The following is a 17,529-nucleotide window of genomic DNA, read 5'->3' on the forward strand; positions in this document are numbered from 1 at the left end:
AAAAATAAATAGAGAAAACCGCACCTACTTTGACATGAAATTAAAAAACTGCATCTTAATTAAAAAGGGAGGGAAGAAGAAGTAAATCAAAGCGGAAGGGGGCAGGCGAGTCCCCTTGGTGGCAACTGGCGCATTCTGAGCATTCTCTTCTTTACACACACACACACACACACAGCCTTCCCTACCCAGTGAAAACCGGGTGGTGGTGCGGTGGTGGTGGTGGTGGCTAAGCCTCAGTAGCAGAAACTGTTGGGGATCGCTCGGCCCACCCCGCTGTTGGAGGTTGGCAGGACAGACGCCCTGCTATCTGTCTTCTCACACCCCCCCGCCCCACCCCACCCCAGGGGCCGAACTGTCTGGCCCGTGCGCACGCGCGGGCGGGGAGCCACAGACGTCACCAAACCAGCCGGCCTCGCCTCGCCCCTTGAAGTCAGCAGCGCAGAGCCCTGGCGCTCTCGCCCTCCTCCTCCTCCTCCTCCTCCTCCTCCGGCTGGCTCGCGGGCGCGCGCGCTGGCGCTCTCACCCCCACCCTTTCTGCGTTTCTCTCCATTAGGATCGGCTGAACGATGCGATCGCTCGCAGCCATCGCCGCCGCCGCCGCCGCCGCCCATTAGAGACCCCCAGATTAGGGGGAGGGGAAAGGAAGGGGAGAAAAGCCCAATCCGACAACAGCCCACCGGCCGGGCAAAAAAGAAAAGAAAGAAAGAAAGAAAGAAAGAAAGAAAGAAAGAAAGAAAGAAAGAAAGAAAGGGAAAGGAAATCCGAAAGCAAGAAATTCTGGCCGACGAAGGAGGGGAGGAAGGGGCGTCAAAAAACAACCCCAGCAGTATCTCCGGTCCTGCCAACCCTACTGGAGCCGGAGCGCAGCAGCCGGGGCCAGCTCCGCCTGTAGCCGGGGTGGAAGACGCGAGCGCTGCCGCTTCCTCAGCAGACCCTCTTCTCCTTCTTCTCCGACTGCTCCGGCAGGCAAGCCACCTCCCTTCCCTTCTCCCAGCGCCCCCCTCCCGACCAGTTCCCGCAAGCTCGGCTCGTTCCTTTGGATGCCTTGATTCGCCGGGGCGACCGAGAGCCGGGCTGGGAAGAAGGGAGAGGGCTCGGCGGCAGCAGCAGCATCCTCAGGCAGAGAGAGGACCCCGCTTGGCCTTTGGGGTAGCAGCCCGAGCCCTCTCTGCCGGCTTTCCCCCCCTTTGGGTCGTCCGAGAAAGGGTGGGGGGGAAGAAGCGAAGGAGAAGGGTCCGCCAGCCCGGAACCATTCCCGACTTGGGGCCACCATGGGATGTACGCTGAGCGCCGAGGAACGGGCCGCCCTGGAGAGGAGCAAAGCTATCGAGAAGAACCTCAAGGAGGACGGGATCAGCGCGGCCAAGGATGTGAAGTTGCTCCTGCTAGGTAAGCCGAGGGCCGCGCTTCCTTCTCTGTCGCCCCCGACCCTCCTTCACTCTGTCGCCCCCGACCCTTGTTCCCTCTCCACCCTACACACACACACCCGGATAGATTTGCACACTCACGTCCTCTCCTCCCGCCCCACCCCCGCCTGTCTGTTCTCAGGTGTGGCTCGGCGCCCCCCGACCTGCGCTGCCCGCTGGCACGGTTTCCGCTGCAGCCCCGCTTGGTCCCTGCTTTGCGGCGGCGAGGAACCCTCTCCCCGTGCGGCTTTGCTGCCTGTCTAAAGCCATTTCCCCAGAACCTTTTATTCCCACCCACCCCCGCGAGTAAATCAGTGCCTTCTACCAACTAGGTGTGTGTGTGTGTGTTTTCACTCTCCATCTTCTGCCGCACCTTTAGAGGGACTGACTATATGTAACCCCCCTCAGCCCCTCCCCAATCCCCCGCCTGCCCCCCAACAGGTAGGGTCCTCCTTCCCCTCCCCAGCTGGTTATTTTTAATGGAGCTCCTTCATCCCTTGCCTTTTTTTGCACCGAAAACTCAATTGCACAAACGTCGCCTTTTGCTCTCCTCTCCCCACCCCCGCCACGCAGAGCCATTAGCGCTACCACTCCTCTTTCTCATGTTATCTGCTTTATCTTCTTATATTCTTGCGCAGAGCAGACTTTGCTTTTATGAAGGTTTTAATTTTTTCCCCCTCCTTTTTTCCCCTCTATTTTGTCCCAACAGGGGCTGGGGAATCCGGAAAAAGCACAATTGTGAAGCAAATGAAGTAAGTCGGTTCATCCCAACCATCTTACATACAGTAGTGCAGTGGGAGAGCTGGAATATTTGCATTGTAACTAATTCTCTCTCTCTCTCTCTCTCTCGTTCTTAATGCGGGGGGGGGGGGGAGCTCAGCTGTTTCCTGTTTGTTGCCTTGGTCGATTTCTTGGATTTTGGGGATGAGAGTCAACTGGGCGGAGGGAAAGGCAAATCAGTTCCTTGGTTCAGTGAATTTGCAAGAGCACAGCCGTTCCTCTACGGTGGCCAAAAAAAAAAAAAAATCAGGAGTCTAGTAGTATTTTTTTCGACTAACCAGTTTTATTCCAAGGCATCAACTCTCGTGAGTTTAAGCCTTTTCATAAGTTGTTAATAAAATCAGTTAATCAGAAAAGATGCTACCAGACTCCTGATCTTTGCCTCCATGAATGAGTCTCCGCCATGTTTGAAGTGGGAAAGGGGAGGAGATTGGGTTCTCAGGCTGCCTTGAAGAGGCCGGCTTGACCAGGCCCAGCATCTGGAGCAGCTGTTGCAAAAGCTTGAGGCACAGGTGGGCAGAAGAGCGGTGGACCCCCCTCCCCGCCTCCCAGGGCCCCAAGTCTCTGCGCCTTGCTGAGGGCTCGCCCCGCACCACTCCTTCAGGTGTGTGGTGCTGTTCACCGCTGTGGTGCTGAAATCTGATTTCTTCTCTTCCTCCTCCGAAGAACGGTGGCCGGAGACGGGTGGGGTCGGGGGGAAAGAGGAATATGGCCTTGCCTAGGCATTTGTGCGCTAAAGACTGGCACTGAGTGTACCCCCCCCCCCCCGCCCAACCTGCTTCCCAGACGGGGCGCTCCTTTGCCTGCGTTGCCAGTGTTTCGTCTCGGACTGGTTAGGGCTGGGTTTCGGCCTGAACCAAGGCATCAGGATTGGTGGAAAGGCATCTAATAATACGGATCTGAAACTAGTGTCCATCAGCCTCTCCCTCTCCCCTCCTTTTTTCAGCTTTCTAGCTTGGAGCCGTTCCCTGTACTTTAATTAATCAGGGCAGAATTTGGCCGCCACTCCAGATTAAGCCGGGGCAGGAAGGCAGGAGATCGACATCGTGCACATCGAGGCGAGCAGCCCCCCTCCCCCTTCTTTGCGTCCTCCCCGTTGACACCCAGCATCCGGAGCGTGTGAATGTGGCGGATCCCTAACACGTGCAGATCGTAAGAAGGAGGGTTTCCTGCATTGGACCTCTCCCTCCGCCTCCCCGCGAGCAATCAGTGACGCTGATTTGAACTCCCAAGAGGCTTGTGCGGCGGGGCGCTGGAGGCAAATGCATTAGGCATCGGGCGTAGCACAGGGGTGCTTGTGTGCATTCACGCGTACACGGGCTCCCTTCTGGGTGGGAGCGCCCCTTCCGGGTGCCCCTTGACTGGATGCCCCGGCTAGGGGAAGCGAGTGGCCGGGTGGCTAGGAGGCGAGACGTCGAGATGATGAAGGGAGAAGCGGCGCGAGCTTGCTTGCCTTGCGGTCAGCTCGGAAGAAGGACGGCCTGCCTTTCCCGGTGCAAAAGGCCAGAGAGGGCTCGCCGTTGCCCCTTTGCAAAATGGCCTTCTCAGCAGCCTTTGGATGCCTTGCAGGTTGCTAAGACAGAGAGGCACCCGGGGGATATTTGCACGCCTCGGTGTGCACCCGCACCTGTGCATACACAAATGCGCGCGCGCGCGCGCACACACACACACACACACACACACACAGACCCTGGGGGCCTGCTCTTGGCCAGCCCTGCCCGTGCATGTCCGTGTCCCAGGTGGTTTTCCTGTAGCGTGTCGGGGGGGTTAAATAAGCGCAGGTTTCAGGCGGCGCAGGCGGTGGACAGCGCCCGGCAGAGGCTGGAAGACGCGACGGGCACTAGGGAGCTCGGCAAGCTTCGGCTTTGCTCGGCTATGATCGGGCGTGGGACTCGCCTGCCTTCGGAGGCATTCGGTTGCGAAGCCAGTTGCTTCGGCAAGAGCCGGAGACAGTTCGGCTTTGATCGGACAAACGAGAACCAGATTTAAAACTCAAGATAAACAAGACGCGAATGCCCCGTTCTTCCAAAGGCGACGCCCAACCATAAACTGGCTTGGTGTGATGGGCTGTGCTAAGGCATGCTAAAACAATGACTGAGTTCCCACAACACGCTGAACACTTTCCTAATTTTAGCTTGGTTTAGCATCGTGTCAGAATCCAGCCCGTGTCACTTTCCAATCACTCTGAAAAACCCTATCCAAAAAGGGGATGGTTCAGATAAAATGCTCAAGCAGTTTGAAAGTTCGTATCATACAAGCACCCTTAAAAATCATTTCATAATTTCTTATTTGGTTTCCTCAAGGTCTTTGCTTTCTGGAAAAGCTTTGGTGGGTGGGTGGTTTACATACACTTACCTGAGAGTAAAACCTATAGAACTTAATTTAAGCCTGCACCGGATTACTTCCGCCAAAGTGTCATGTCCTTAACTTGACGCTCTCCAAAGGCTTTGGGCCTCGGATACAGACCACAGGTGCCTTTGGACAGCCCAAAACTGGGGAAGGCTTGTTACATGATGAAATGTTCACATGGGGCTGAATGACCTCGGTCTTCACAACAGAGTACAACCTCTGTACATTGGGTCACTTTAATTCCTGCTTGATCAGTGTGAGATATCAGTGGAGGACTTTATGTCTCTAAATTTGGTTAAGTTTCAGTGCAGTCTGAATTTGATCTTCTCCTTTAGGGGTGACTACTCCAGAGTAAGGCCCTCTAAACGGGGGGGGGGGGGCTTGGGGGAATTTAAAAAAAAATCCCCAGTGGCTGCGCTGATGCCCACTGTATTTGGAACTCCAGGCATGGAAGACGTATCTCCGAGGGGTCCTTGGTGCTCTCTGAACTTGGTGGTTTGCTTGCAGACATTTCATGACCCAGCTAAGGAACCTCATCAGTGCAAGTCACTCTAAACCAACAGGCAGCAAACCCCACACTCACTCACACTGTTGAGGTTACCTAGTGGGTCACAAAACATCTGCAAGCCAACCACCAGGCCCAGAGACCACCAAGGACTCCACCTGAGCTACAGATATTCTCTTCTATTCGAACACATCTCTCTCCATCTTAAGTAGCATTACCAGATCTGGGCTGCAAATAGCCAGAGGAACACGAGATGGCAGGAAAAAGTTATGCTTTCATTTAGTTAGTTATTCAATTTATATCCCACCTTTATTTTTGTACAACTTCAGGAGGTCTATATTTATTTATTATTTATTTATCAAATTTTTATCACCACCCATCTCCCCCTCAAGGAGGGACTCTGGGAGGTTTACAGTAAAAACAGAGTTAAAATTCAAACCATTATAAATACAATAAATACCTAAAAGTAAAAATGAGATAAGATCCAGATGGCTGAGAGTTCCCTAGTAGTCTGTGAGTAGAATGGGCCTTTTAAAAATCATTCTATGGTACTACCATCCCCAGGAGTGGCTAGTCCCCTTCCTGTTCCAGGCCTGCTGGCACAACCAGGTTTTTAATTTTTTATGGAAGTCCAGGAGCGAGGGGGCCTGTCTCACCTCCAGGAGAAAAATGTTCCAAAGGGCAGGAGCTACCGCAGAGAAGGCACGCTTCCGAGACCCCACCAGATGGAATTCTTTTACCGATGGGGTCCGTAACATGCTCCCTCTGTGTGACCAGGTGGGACGGGCCAATGTAACGGGGATGAGATGGTCCCTTGGATAACCTGGTCCCATGCCATGTAGGGCTTTAAAGGTGATAACCAACACCTTGAATTGGACCCAGAAGCACACCGCAACCAATGCAGCTCATGCAGCGAAGGTGTTACGTGTGCAAACCTTGGAACACCCAAGATTGCCCGCGCGGCTGCATTCTGGACCCGTTGAAGCTTCCGGATATTCTTCAAGGGTAGCCCCATGTACAAAGTGTTACAGTAGTCTATATGGGAGATGACCAGGGCGTGAGTGACCGTTCGAAGGGCCTCTCAGTCCAGGAAAGGGCGTAACTGGTGCACAACACCAAGTTGAGCAAAGGCCCTCCAGGCCATGATTGCCACCTGCTCTTCGAGCAGGAGTTGAGAGTCCAAGAGGACCTCCAAGATATGCACCGGGTCTGTCTGGGGCAGTGCAACCCCATCCAGAACTAAAGATGACAATTTCCCAGATCCTGAGGTGCCATTAATCCACAGCCACTCCGTCTTCCCCGGGTTCAGCTGAAGCCTGTTTTCCCCGTCCCAGCCCCCACAGCCCCCAGGTACCTGGAAAGGGTGATCACTTACTTCACCCAGGATGGAAATATATAATATCATTTTTGTATATACTATACATATATAGTATGTCATCTTTTTGCAGCCTGGATCTGATAGCCCTAATCTCATACTTTCAAACCCATGTGAAATTTCTTATACTGACTCCAACCATTTATCCTTCCCTGATTTATACAGAGATGAAGGGACAGAGAGGAAGTTCTCAATCCTGTGCCCTGAGACCTCAAATTGGGACCTTGTGATTTCAAAGGCTAACTGCTGAATGCTGGGGTCACTTGCTCCTCCCCAGTATTCAGTAGATGATTTAGTGCCCTCTTGGGTTTTAAGTTCCTCCTCATATATCCTTTACTTGCTTCTGATGTCCAGGCCATAGACCTTATGATGGTTCCACTGGAGACCTCCAGTTCTCTGGCCCAACTCCTTAGCTTTGCTCACACAACACAACATCCCTGATTATACCAAGCCATTAATCAAACAGCCTGGCTTCATACAATATGTCAAGCCACTAACAACAACAATAGTAATAAATAACCAAAGTTAAAAATAACCAGGCAGGGACGCGGTGGCGCTGCGGGTTAAACCGCTGAGCTGTCGATCGGAAGGTCGGCGGTTCGAAACCGCGCGGCGGGGTGAGCTCCCGTTGTTAATCCCAGCTCCTGCACACCAAGCAGTTTGAAAACATGCAAATGTGAGTAGATTAATTGGTACCGCTTTGGCGGGAAGGTAACGGCGTTCCGTGAGTCATGCTGGCCACATGACCCGGAAGTGTCCTATGGACAACGCCGGCTCCAAGGCTTAGAAACGGAGATGAGCACCGCCCCCTAGAGTCGGACTCGACTGGACTTTACGTCAAGGGAAACCTTTACCTTTACCTCTAAAAATAACCAAATAGTATATGGTAGCAAGGTGTGTGCTAGGTCTTTCACTGACCTAGTTATGAGAACACAATCCTTGAGTTTCTGATGTTATAAATGGCCCCATGGGTAGATATGCATGCCAAAGAGAGAGCCCTTTATCAAAACAGATCAGGGTGCTGTGACAGAGGATCACAAAACCAACTACCCATGCCTGGATTCGAACATCTTGTTCCACTACAGAAAGTTATTGAATTCACATTATATGTTATACCCAAACAAATAAATCACGTTGACCTGATGACCAGGTTCATCATCCAAGCAGCTAAGAGAATGGTTGGGTTCCCACAACACCCTGAACTACAGGTCACCTAACCCCATTTTAACTTAGTCTGATGTATTGTCAGAACCGACTTATGAGCTATAAAAAAGGCACAGCAAATACTCCTAAGAATCCTTCCCTTTTCTTCAGGTAAAGCATTTCTTGACATGTTCTCAAGGGAGTCATTATTTTTCTGACTTCCTTTTTCCAAGATTATCTTCCCTTGCCTCTACAGTAGAATGGTGCTCTCCTCCAACCTCCATCTTCCCAGATTAAGGCTATTATGGGACCTCATATCTAGCCTGAGTAAGCTAAGATAAGCAGCAACCCCTTTAGGCCTGAAATGATGCCTTAGTTTACTCACACTATGGAAAAATAAACAGAGGCTTGATCTTTTATGGAGCAGGCTAAGGCACAAATGGTTGCATTTTCCCTTGCAGGCTAGTTGCTATGAAAATCAAACTTGTTATTAGACTTGGTTTAACCTGAAAATATTTGCTTTCCTAGTATAGGAACAGAAAGAAACGACCTTTTAACTGTCAAGGGTCACAGCTTAGCTTTCTAAACCTTTGTTGAAGATACAGAATTACAGAATGGGCAGGGATGATTTTTATTTTTGTCCTTTACAGTATTCAGGGCTTTAGGGTAGGAATTGAGGACCTCTGACTAGTGGTTCAAAAGATGCTACCCAAACTGGGGAAACAAAGGGCTTGGTAGTGCAGTTTTGAGGTTGGGGGGGAGGTGAGTTAGGAGAGGAAACAGGAGCAATTTGTCTCTCAAGGGTTCCCATTTTCACCCTTCTTTTTGAGAAAGTTATTATATATATATATATATATATCACAATGACCCTCTTTGGCCATTTTCATGCCCAATGTTGATGGCTGATCTTGGGAGTATTGAGGCCCACCCCAATCCAAAATGTATTGAATTTATTTTCCATCTTTCTGCTTATCTCAGCCCTCAAGGAAGCTGGCATAATCTTATTTTTAAGGGGGTAAATGCTATTATCATACAGTTTTCATGGATATCTAACATTAAGACAAATAAGCTATCAACAGCAGGGATAAACATCTATAGGATTCTTCTGTAACTTCATTAGATGATACTTAAAAAATTATTCTGAGGCAAAAAGTAAAAACACACACACACACACACACAGTGTGAATATCCCTCACTAAAATACAATTTTAAAAAAATGATGTAACCTAAGAATGGTATTCAGACAACCAAATTGCCCCAAGAGTATATTCACTTTAGATAAACTAAGATATTTGCAAGAAGCTGTCTATTTCTAGATCAAATACATTTTCAGCAAGTCTCCTAAAAATAATTCAGTGACAACACAATAACAATAATACCACCTTCAAATAGAGATTGAGCACGTGTGGAAAAATGAAGTTGCAGTGGTGCCAGTAGTGGTCGGTGTGCTTGGTGCCGTACCAAAAGATCAGGAAAAGCACTTGGACATGATCGGAATGGACAGAATCCCAACTCACCAGTTCCAAAAAAGTTTCATTACTTGGAGCAGCACATATATTATGACAATATCTTTAGCTATCCAAGATCCTTGGGAATAATCAAGGCAAAAGTACCAAACCCGGTGAGAACTATCTGGTGGAGAGTGTACAAATAATAGTGATAATAATAATGAACATGGATCCCACAGTGAACTTGATATGAAGTCAGTTGGAGGACGGACATATTTCGCTGCACTCTGTAGACAAACACGTGCTTTGATAGGCTCTTAGATGCATGGAATTAAAACCAGGCTGAAGCTGATGCCTTTGGGTGTGACGTTCTGCCTTTTCAAACCAAGTTTTGCCATATGGCACTGGATGAAAGCCTTGCAGGATCACTTGGTTGTGTACGAAGGATCTGGGTCTGGCACACAAGAGCAGCCAATCATTTGGAACTGCTATGTTGGAGATGCTGGCGTTTGTCTGAGCATTTTCCCTCCCTTCAAGGCAGCCTAAACTTGGAATCTGCCTGCCCAGTGAGCCAGGAAGAGTTTTCCTTTAACTGAAGTGGAAGACCGAGGATAGGAAAGGGGATAGGAAAGACTGGAGGCAAATTCCAAGCTGATTGTGTGTTACAACTTGATTTCAGTTGGTGGAAATGCCCAGATAGTATCTCTAGATACTTTACGGTTGTCAAGTTGTTAAGTCTAAATGAAAGGAGATAGTGTTTTTTAGGCTTGGCATGAAACTTGGGCTTCATTGGCTTGGTGATTCAGAATCTCCATATTTGGAACTCCTCTGGTTGGTCTCCTTGCTTGCATTATGCCCCCAAGGTTTTTGTGTTCCAAGAACAGTAGAGCTGAGGAGCATGAATTTGGGGAGTGGAGAGACTCCTTAAGCTTCTCTGTTCAAAAAAAGAAACAAAAGAAACCATCTCTTTGCATAAGAAGCTAGATATGGGTAATAAAGCTTCTTGATATGGTCCAATAGAGGCTAGAGAAGCCAGGAGGTCCCTTGGAGAGTCATAGGGCCTAGAGACAGGAAGAGAGGGGAAGATCAGACTCTTACTGCTGCAGCCCTGCATGCTAATCAGGGCTCCCCCAAGCACCTTCCAGGTCTGCAAGCAAATATGGAGTCCTTGTGGCCTCCTTATTCCAAAGTTTGACTAGGCTCCCCTCTTCAGTCTACTTGTGGTGGGAAAGTCTACTTGTGGTGGCACCAGGGAACCCCATAGGCCCTCATCTCCTTTGGGTAGCACTGGTCAACCTGTAATGGTATCTGGAAAAGACCTTGGGAGACTGGGCAAAGAGATGCTGCCAAGGGAACAGTCAGATAAGAGACAGCAGAGCCCACAGCTGGATGGACCGATGCCCGCCTCCTGGGGTAAACCAGATAGGAATAACAGCCAGGTGAGCTAATTCTACTTTATTGTAAGGCTACATTGACAGAATCTTAAAAGTCTGAAAGTACAATTCTCCCCCCGTCTCCTTTACAGCCCGAGAAACTAGGGAGGGTCCCTTCTGAGCCTCTTGCCCTGCCCACTATCCAGCTGTGGGCTGGGATCCCTCTTATCTGACCATTCCCTTGGCAGCATCTCTTTGCGCAGTCTCCCAAGGTCTTTCCCACATTCCATTACACAACCCCAGAGCCGCCAGAAAGTGATCTGTCCATGGCAAGGGCATAGTTGTTATGTCACCCACTACCAGACCACATTCCAGCTGCTCCAGAGTATAAACCAGGTCTAATGTGTGACCCGCTCTGTGCAATGGGCCAGCCATATGCCGATGGTTGTCATGGCAACCATGAAATCTCGAGCTGCCTCAAAACACCTCCCTAGGGACAGTTAGTTGAAAGCAAGGATGATAATCCTGAACAATTTCAACTTATCGTGAGATAAGGTCAAGCAACTCAAGCAGGAATGCCTCTGTGAAGCTGGGTGGGTGGTGCAGCATAGAAGCAGCATAGAAGCATTTGTTATCAATAGAGCAAAAGCATGCAATAGCAACAGGGAACTGAGAGTCAGAGACTTGAAACACTCAGAAGCCCCTGCAAAATTTATTCCGGGGTAATGGGCTATTGAGATGTGGCTGTTACTCCTGAGTAGACCAGAGGTCTGAATTAAGCCTAGGCAAATCATCTGGTTTAAGGAGGAGGCTTGAGGGCTGAGACTTATAGCTGATCAGCTGGAGCCTCCTTAGCACTAGTACAGTGTTTTTCAAACTTGGCAATTCTAAGATGTGTGGCTGGGGAGCTCTGGGAGTTGAAGTCCACACGTCTTAAAGTTGCCAAGGTTGAGAAACACTGCACTGGAAGTAGCATTTTTTAAAAAAAATTCGGGTAGTCTTGTGGCTAGCTGGTAGGGACTTTTGTTCATTCTCCTAGAAGTGATTACCTGGATTCAGGTCTGGTTTGTATCCTGACTCTGCTCTCTTCCGGAACCATTACACCCATGGGACTTTTGTTACCCAGGTTGGCTCTTGTAGAGTTGGAAGGGATCACTAGTCCAACCCTCTGTAGTGTGTGGGGAAATCAATTGAACATCCTTGAGAAGTGGCTGCCCAACCTCTTAAAAACTCACAACCCACAATCTCCACAGATAGACTGCTTCATTGCTGTGCAGATATTAATGCAGTGTTTCTCAACCTTGGCGACTTTAAGACGTGTGGACTTCAACTCCCAGAATTCCCCAGCCAGCCATGCTGGCTGGGGAATTCTGGGAGTTGAAGTCCACTCGTCTTAAAGTCACCAAGGTTGAGAAACACTGTATTAGTGTCTTATATTCCTTATATGTTAGCTGGTCGTTAATTGGCTAGTGGAAAACTTTACACATTCTAGCTCGCTCCCAAACACAGTGACTCCTGTGGGAAAAACAGGCAACTTCTAGCCTCTGCAACACTACACACACTTATTTATTTCAATTAATCTTCATTTCTATCTATAGAAGTCCAGCAAGGAGCAGATAATAAAAAGAGATGAAATCCTTTCTAACAGCAATAAAAACCGGATCTAAGGGCACCGCCCGACAGAGACCATTTTTCCATATGTTTGATAGCTACGCCCTTAAAGGTGTCATGAGGTGTCATTTTCTTGCTAAACTTAATTCCTTGACAGATAGATACATACAGTATGTGTATGTGTTTTACATTTAGATTCCAAGTGTCTTCCCAGTACAGTTTCCTCTCTTTCCCCTCATCCATTGCATCGTCACAAACAGTTCTGTGATGTTAGAACTGAAGAAATGGGATGGATGAATTCTCTGACCTTCTCCAGAAGAAGAAAAAAATTGTACAACCATTTCTCAGGGGTAGGATTTTTTTCATAGAGGTGACAGGAACTCCAGGGCTGGGGGGAAAAAAACAAGGAAGCGTGGAATTTCCTGCAGGTGGCTTCCCTTGGGATTCACTTGATATACAGGAAGCCATCAGACTTGAGAAAGTAGTGGAGAAAGGACGGTCACTTGAAACCTGGGTCATTTGCACGCTCTCTGTGACTCCCTAATCATTAAATTAAGAAAGCCAGATTCCATCTATGACAATGCCGTTGCCATTACTGAGAATTTTGAAAGTGATTAAACTTATTAAAGAAGGAAAAATATGCAGGAAAATGGCTTTGCCCTGCATTAGATGAGGTAGATAAGGAGAAGGGACCAGTGATGGACTGAAGGCCACCCCCTGTATTTTATGGCCATGGAAAGATTTAAACTTGACTCTCTTTCGTCCACTTTGTCTTACCATGCCCCAAACTGGCTTTCAAATCAGGGAAAACCAGAGGCAACAGTTTATTTGCTTTTGACCTAGGGAAGTATTTCCGTTTCTGCCTTTTCTAATCTCAGCAATGATATTTGTAAAATCCAGCCACATTGACCAGCACAAGGCAGTGCTTGGAAAATCATAAACGCAATAGTCACAGTCCCAGCAACCCGATGGCTTCTTATCCTATCATGTTTATGTCAGGAAATGCATTCCTCACACACCAGTTCCAGGAGCTGAAAATAGGTCTCGGGTGTTATCTTCAAGATTAGAGACCAACATTCATCAAGCTGTTCTTTGCAGAAGTTGTTTCTGCCTAGGTTGGTTTGGGGATGATGTTCTGCTAAGGTCAGAGATGCAGTATTAGGAGGATTTCTAAACCTTGTAAATGAAGAAGGAGACAGACCAAAAAGTTTCTGGTTAGCTAGAGATATATAATCTCAGCTTTCATTGGGGAGATCCCCCTATTTTTATCCACAAGAAGCCCTTTGAAATAGCTTGGCTGGGAGATAGATGGTCTGGCTCAAAGTCACCATGGAAGCTTCTGTGTCTGAGAGAGGACGAGAACCTGGGTCTCCCCCCTCAAAGTCCAGCATCTTCCCAATATACCTGATTGGCTCTTGGGCTGAAAGGGAGGGACTGGCCCAAAGCGGGCCAATGAGCTTCTGTGGCTGAGAAGGGACTAGACCTTGGTCTACACAGGGCCAACTGAACACCTTCCCCACTAACCCCTGCTGACTTTCCAAAGAATTTCGCCTTTCTGCTTCTACTGTATGTACCTAGGCTTACTGTATATAGATTTTTATATCATTCCTTCCTTAAATTTTCCCTACCATAACCACCTTGAAAGTCAGTTGAATAGAGTAGCCGATAAATACCACGGCCAAATAAATAAATAAATAGTATGCATTTATTTTATTCAGCTCTTACATATGCTGTCATAATTACAAAGTTGATTCCTGGGAGTTATGCATTTCTCCGTTGGTTAGATTTATATTTTGCTTTTAATTCAGGCGCTCAAGTCTCCATACACACCATGGCCTTCTCCTATTTTTCCCCCACAGCAAGCTGTGAGGTAGGTTGGCTTAAGATGCCATGTTGGCTGTCATATGAAAATATGAAAAATTAATTCCTGGTAATGAACTTATTTTAATGAATGATGTTTTAATGCTTGGGTTTCTATACATTCCTGTTTATGTTAGCTTTTATGAGAAATGGCTTTATTGTTTGTTTTATATCATTTATATAAATTTAAATTTATATCATTTTATATATCAATTTGTATCATTTATTCTAGGCTGCTTTGACGAGGAGAGCGGACTAAAAATGAAATAAGTAAATAACACCTAGATCTGCAGTCTGTATTATTGCTGGTAGTTTGAAATGACAATAGGAACTGCCAACACAAAATAAGACGCCCAGTTGTTTGTTCAGCCTGTGGTCTAAAAACTCAGAATGTGGTGCTTCCACCTGATCAATTTTAGGGGATTGAAAGCACATCTGGAATGTTGTGGTGCATCTGGAGAAAAGTTGATAAGCTGGCTTTGCGTATGAACATGGGAATACCTGCCAGTTCATCAGATGACTACAATGGTGGGTGTTGCCAATCACAAAACACACATATATCAGAAAGCAAACTGTTGAGATGGCTGGCTGACCCCCAAGATGGTTTGGAGATCCATGGGAACATTTTGAAGTCAGGAGCTGGGCTGCAGTGTTCCAGGGTTCTGATTTTGTGGGCATAGTCATTGGAATTATGCATGGACCAGAAGCATTCTGGGAAATTGAGATGAAACTGAATGTTGATGCTGTGCTTTGCAGATAGCCAGCTTCTGGATATCCAGAAAGATTCTTGCTCAATACCATGTCTGAGGACCCAGTGATCCTTCATTGTTACAACTCTAGGGATGGAAAGATAGGGTATAAAATTAATAAATAACATTTCCACCTGAAACCAGAGAGGAATTCACATTCTCAGCATCTCCAGCTATTGAAGGAGGAAAATGAAGCTCATATTTTATTTGCAGGAGAGTCTTAGTCCAGCACTTAGCACCTTAGAATAGATCTGGGGAACATATAAGAGAGAGATCGTAGCTAGGCTTGTACGAGATGCAGGCTTAGACTAAAATTGAGCATGTTGCCTGAACCAGCCATTGCCTTAGTGTCTTGGTGTGAACCAGTACATCATGTTAAGCCATTAAATGATTTGATATTTTGGGCGTAGTATGATGCATGAACTCAGCTGCTGTCTTTGATTAACTCAGGTCTGAATAAGTCTGTGCTGTGAGTCTAGCTTTTCAATGTTGATAACAGGGTACTGGGAAGCTGTGATCTGAGGGCAGTTCAATGAAGGTATTATTTTGAATGCAATCACCAATTTTTTTGATTGGCTGAATCCAATTGAGTGTCCTCTGGATGTTTGGGCTAATCAACTGCTAGGCTTTGCCTGCCATTGTTACTTTTATTTTATAGTTGATTTGCACCCAGTTGATGTTGAAGAAGCAAGCCTCTTTCTGAGATTAAGGCAGCCTTTCTCAACTTTTTGAGCCTGGAGGAACCCTTGAAATATTTTTCAGGCCTTGGGGAACCCCTCCAAGTTCAGGCTCAAATACAGGCCAGAAGTAACAAAATTGTTATATTCATTTCACGTGTAGGCCTGTATGTGCATTAACACTGTTCTTAAACTAAAAATAAACTTACCTCTTTAATGTGAAGTTGCCTGAATTTGAAATAATTTTTTGAATAAATTGTGATCACCCAGGGAACCCCTAGAGACCTCCTGTGGAAACCTCGGGTGCCACGGAACCCTGGCTGAGAATCCCTGGACTAAGGTATCTTGATTTTATGAATCAAACAGGGCCAGTTTGCCCAGGGCACCAAATTTTAGGCGGCACCAATACTGAAAAGACTTCCAAAAGAAACAATATGAGTATAAAATCTGATCATCTTTCCTTGTTGCTTTAGAACTTTTTCCTTCTATGCTTCTCAAAAACACCCACAAATTTGGTTGAGTGGTAGTAAAGCCAACACTAACCAGATGTTGCAAGTCATGAAAAAGAAATTATTATTACAGCCATGGACCTCAGGAAGCTGATAATATTACCTAAATAAGAGAAAGATCTGATAGGAAGGTACAGAGTGAGCGAGTCGCGTGACTATCAGCTTATCAAAGTTATACCCAGAAAAAAGGTAATGGCGCACTCTGTCCACCAGCGTATCTGTTCGAGGTTAAATATAATTTTGCAGAATTGTTGCCATATGTCAACCTTGGATGCTGATGTAATTAAAATTATTTACTGTGATTCACAGCAAATGGGGTGAAAATATCCAAGGCAGTCGTAAGGGTAATGCTCAAAAACTCAAAGAAAAAAGAAACAAGGGGGTGCCTTTTTGAAATTCCTAACAAAGTCGGAAGATGAGCCAAGCCATGGGGGCACCAGAACATGACTTTGCCTACAGCGCCAACATGTCTAGAGCCGGCTCTGGAATCAAGGCCCAGAAATACCTTTGGGAAGGTGGAAATTGGGCATGAACAGCTTGTTCTGTTTTTTTGGTGGGAACAAACCATAGGGAAAACCACACCTTATCTCTTTCTGCTGCAAAACATTTTCTCTCTGTAGAGGGATGCAATAAAGTGCAATTCTTCAACAAGCTATTTCCACATGCACACAGCCATTTTATTTCGCCCTGGCTGCAAACCTGGGTTGAGAGGCCTGTCCTTGAGCTCTTTCTGCAAATTTAGGCTTTCTGCTTGGAAGGGAAAGTGCTTCTAACACAACGGGTTTTGCAGAGCAAACTAATGCCTTTATTATGCAGAAGGAAGCTAAGAGGTGTGTTTCCTTCTCCCAGCAGGGCCTTGGGGAGGGCCAAGATTTAGTTGCTAAAGAAATGGAGGTCTAAATCAGTGTGATAATTCCATTGTTTTCCTTGTTCTGGATCTTGATTTTAAACATGGGGAAGGGAGAAAGCTGTAGGGTTGTTTTTTTTAAATTTTTATTCAGTGGTGTGTATAAAGGAAGTCTTTCAGAGGTGCTCATATAATGTAAGTGTTGTTTCTGCAAAACTGCTGTTCTAGGCTGATCACCTGTTACCAGGGCTCTGCATTTCTCATCTGCAAAATGGTTTTCATCTAGCTGAGGGGTAGGGTAGATGCTTCCCTTCTGTTATCTGGACCAGTTTGCTGGCAAGCAAGTTTAGATGCCAGATGCTACTTGTGGTTGACTGCATCGCCCATCATCCCCGGCTGCCGTGTATTTGGGTTGGGAAAGGCTGTGTTAAGACATAATAGGTGGAGAATGTAATAGGAGCACAGTAATAAGCATGAGCATCTGGTCGACCAGCTTAGCTCTTTGCTTATCATCTGAACAGCTGGCTTAATCTGGGAAGAGGCTGTTTTCTTGCAAATAGAGTGAGGGAGTCTTCCGTTTTTCATGATACATGTAGCAGAGGAATTGAAGCTTGGCTGGCGCAGAAGGCAGTGCTTAAAATGATTTGTTTTCCGTTTCAGTAAAGCGAATGTCCAGAAATGCTTGCTTTGAAGGCTAGAGCCAGCATTCGTAGCACTGAATGTGTCCTCTCTCCCAAAATGGGAAGCCAAATTTCACAGTCCTGAAAAACAAAACCAAGATGAACACAAGTGGTGTCTGGGTTTGGGATGTAGATTGAGAAGGAATGGCTAAATTTAAATGGTAACTGAAACAGAAATAATGATATGTCTCATTGTTTAGGTATAAAGCTAATGAAC

At 46.9% G+C, this 17,529-nt stretch overlaps 1 protein-coding gene across 2 annotated transcripts in view; it reads left to right on the top strand.

Moving 5' to 3' along the window:
- Nucleotides 1-1,127: 1,127 nt before the first annotated feature.
- The window catches only part of GNAO1 (G protein subunit alpha o1), a 199,594-nt gene continuing 183,192 nt past the window's right edge, over nt 1,128-17,529 (top strand). The window contains exons 1-2 of one of the 2 annotated variants that reach the window (XM_063313157.1): nt 1,128-1,389; nt 2,116-2,158. In XM_063313157.1, the coding sequence (XP_063169227.1) occupies nt 1,272-1,389; nt 2,116-2,158 (161 nt within the window). In that variant the 5' untranslated portion in view covers nt 1,128-1,271. The remainder of the gene's footprint in view (nt 1,390-2,115; nt 2,159-17,529) is intronic. The other variant, XM_063313156.1, reaches the window with a different exon arrangement.

This window comes from Candoia aspera, chromosome 11 (genome assembly GCF_035149785.1).
Source record: "Candoia aspera isolate rCanAsp1 chromosome 11, rCanAsp1.hap2, whole genome shotgun sequence".
Taxonomy (NCBI): Eukaryota; Metazoa; Chordata; class Lepidosauria; order Squamata; family Boidae; genus Candoia; species Candoia aspera.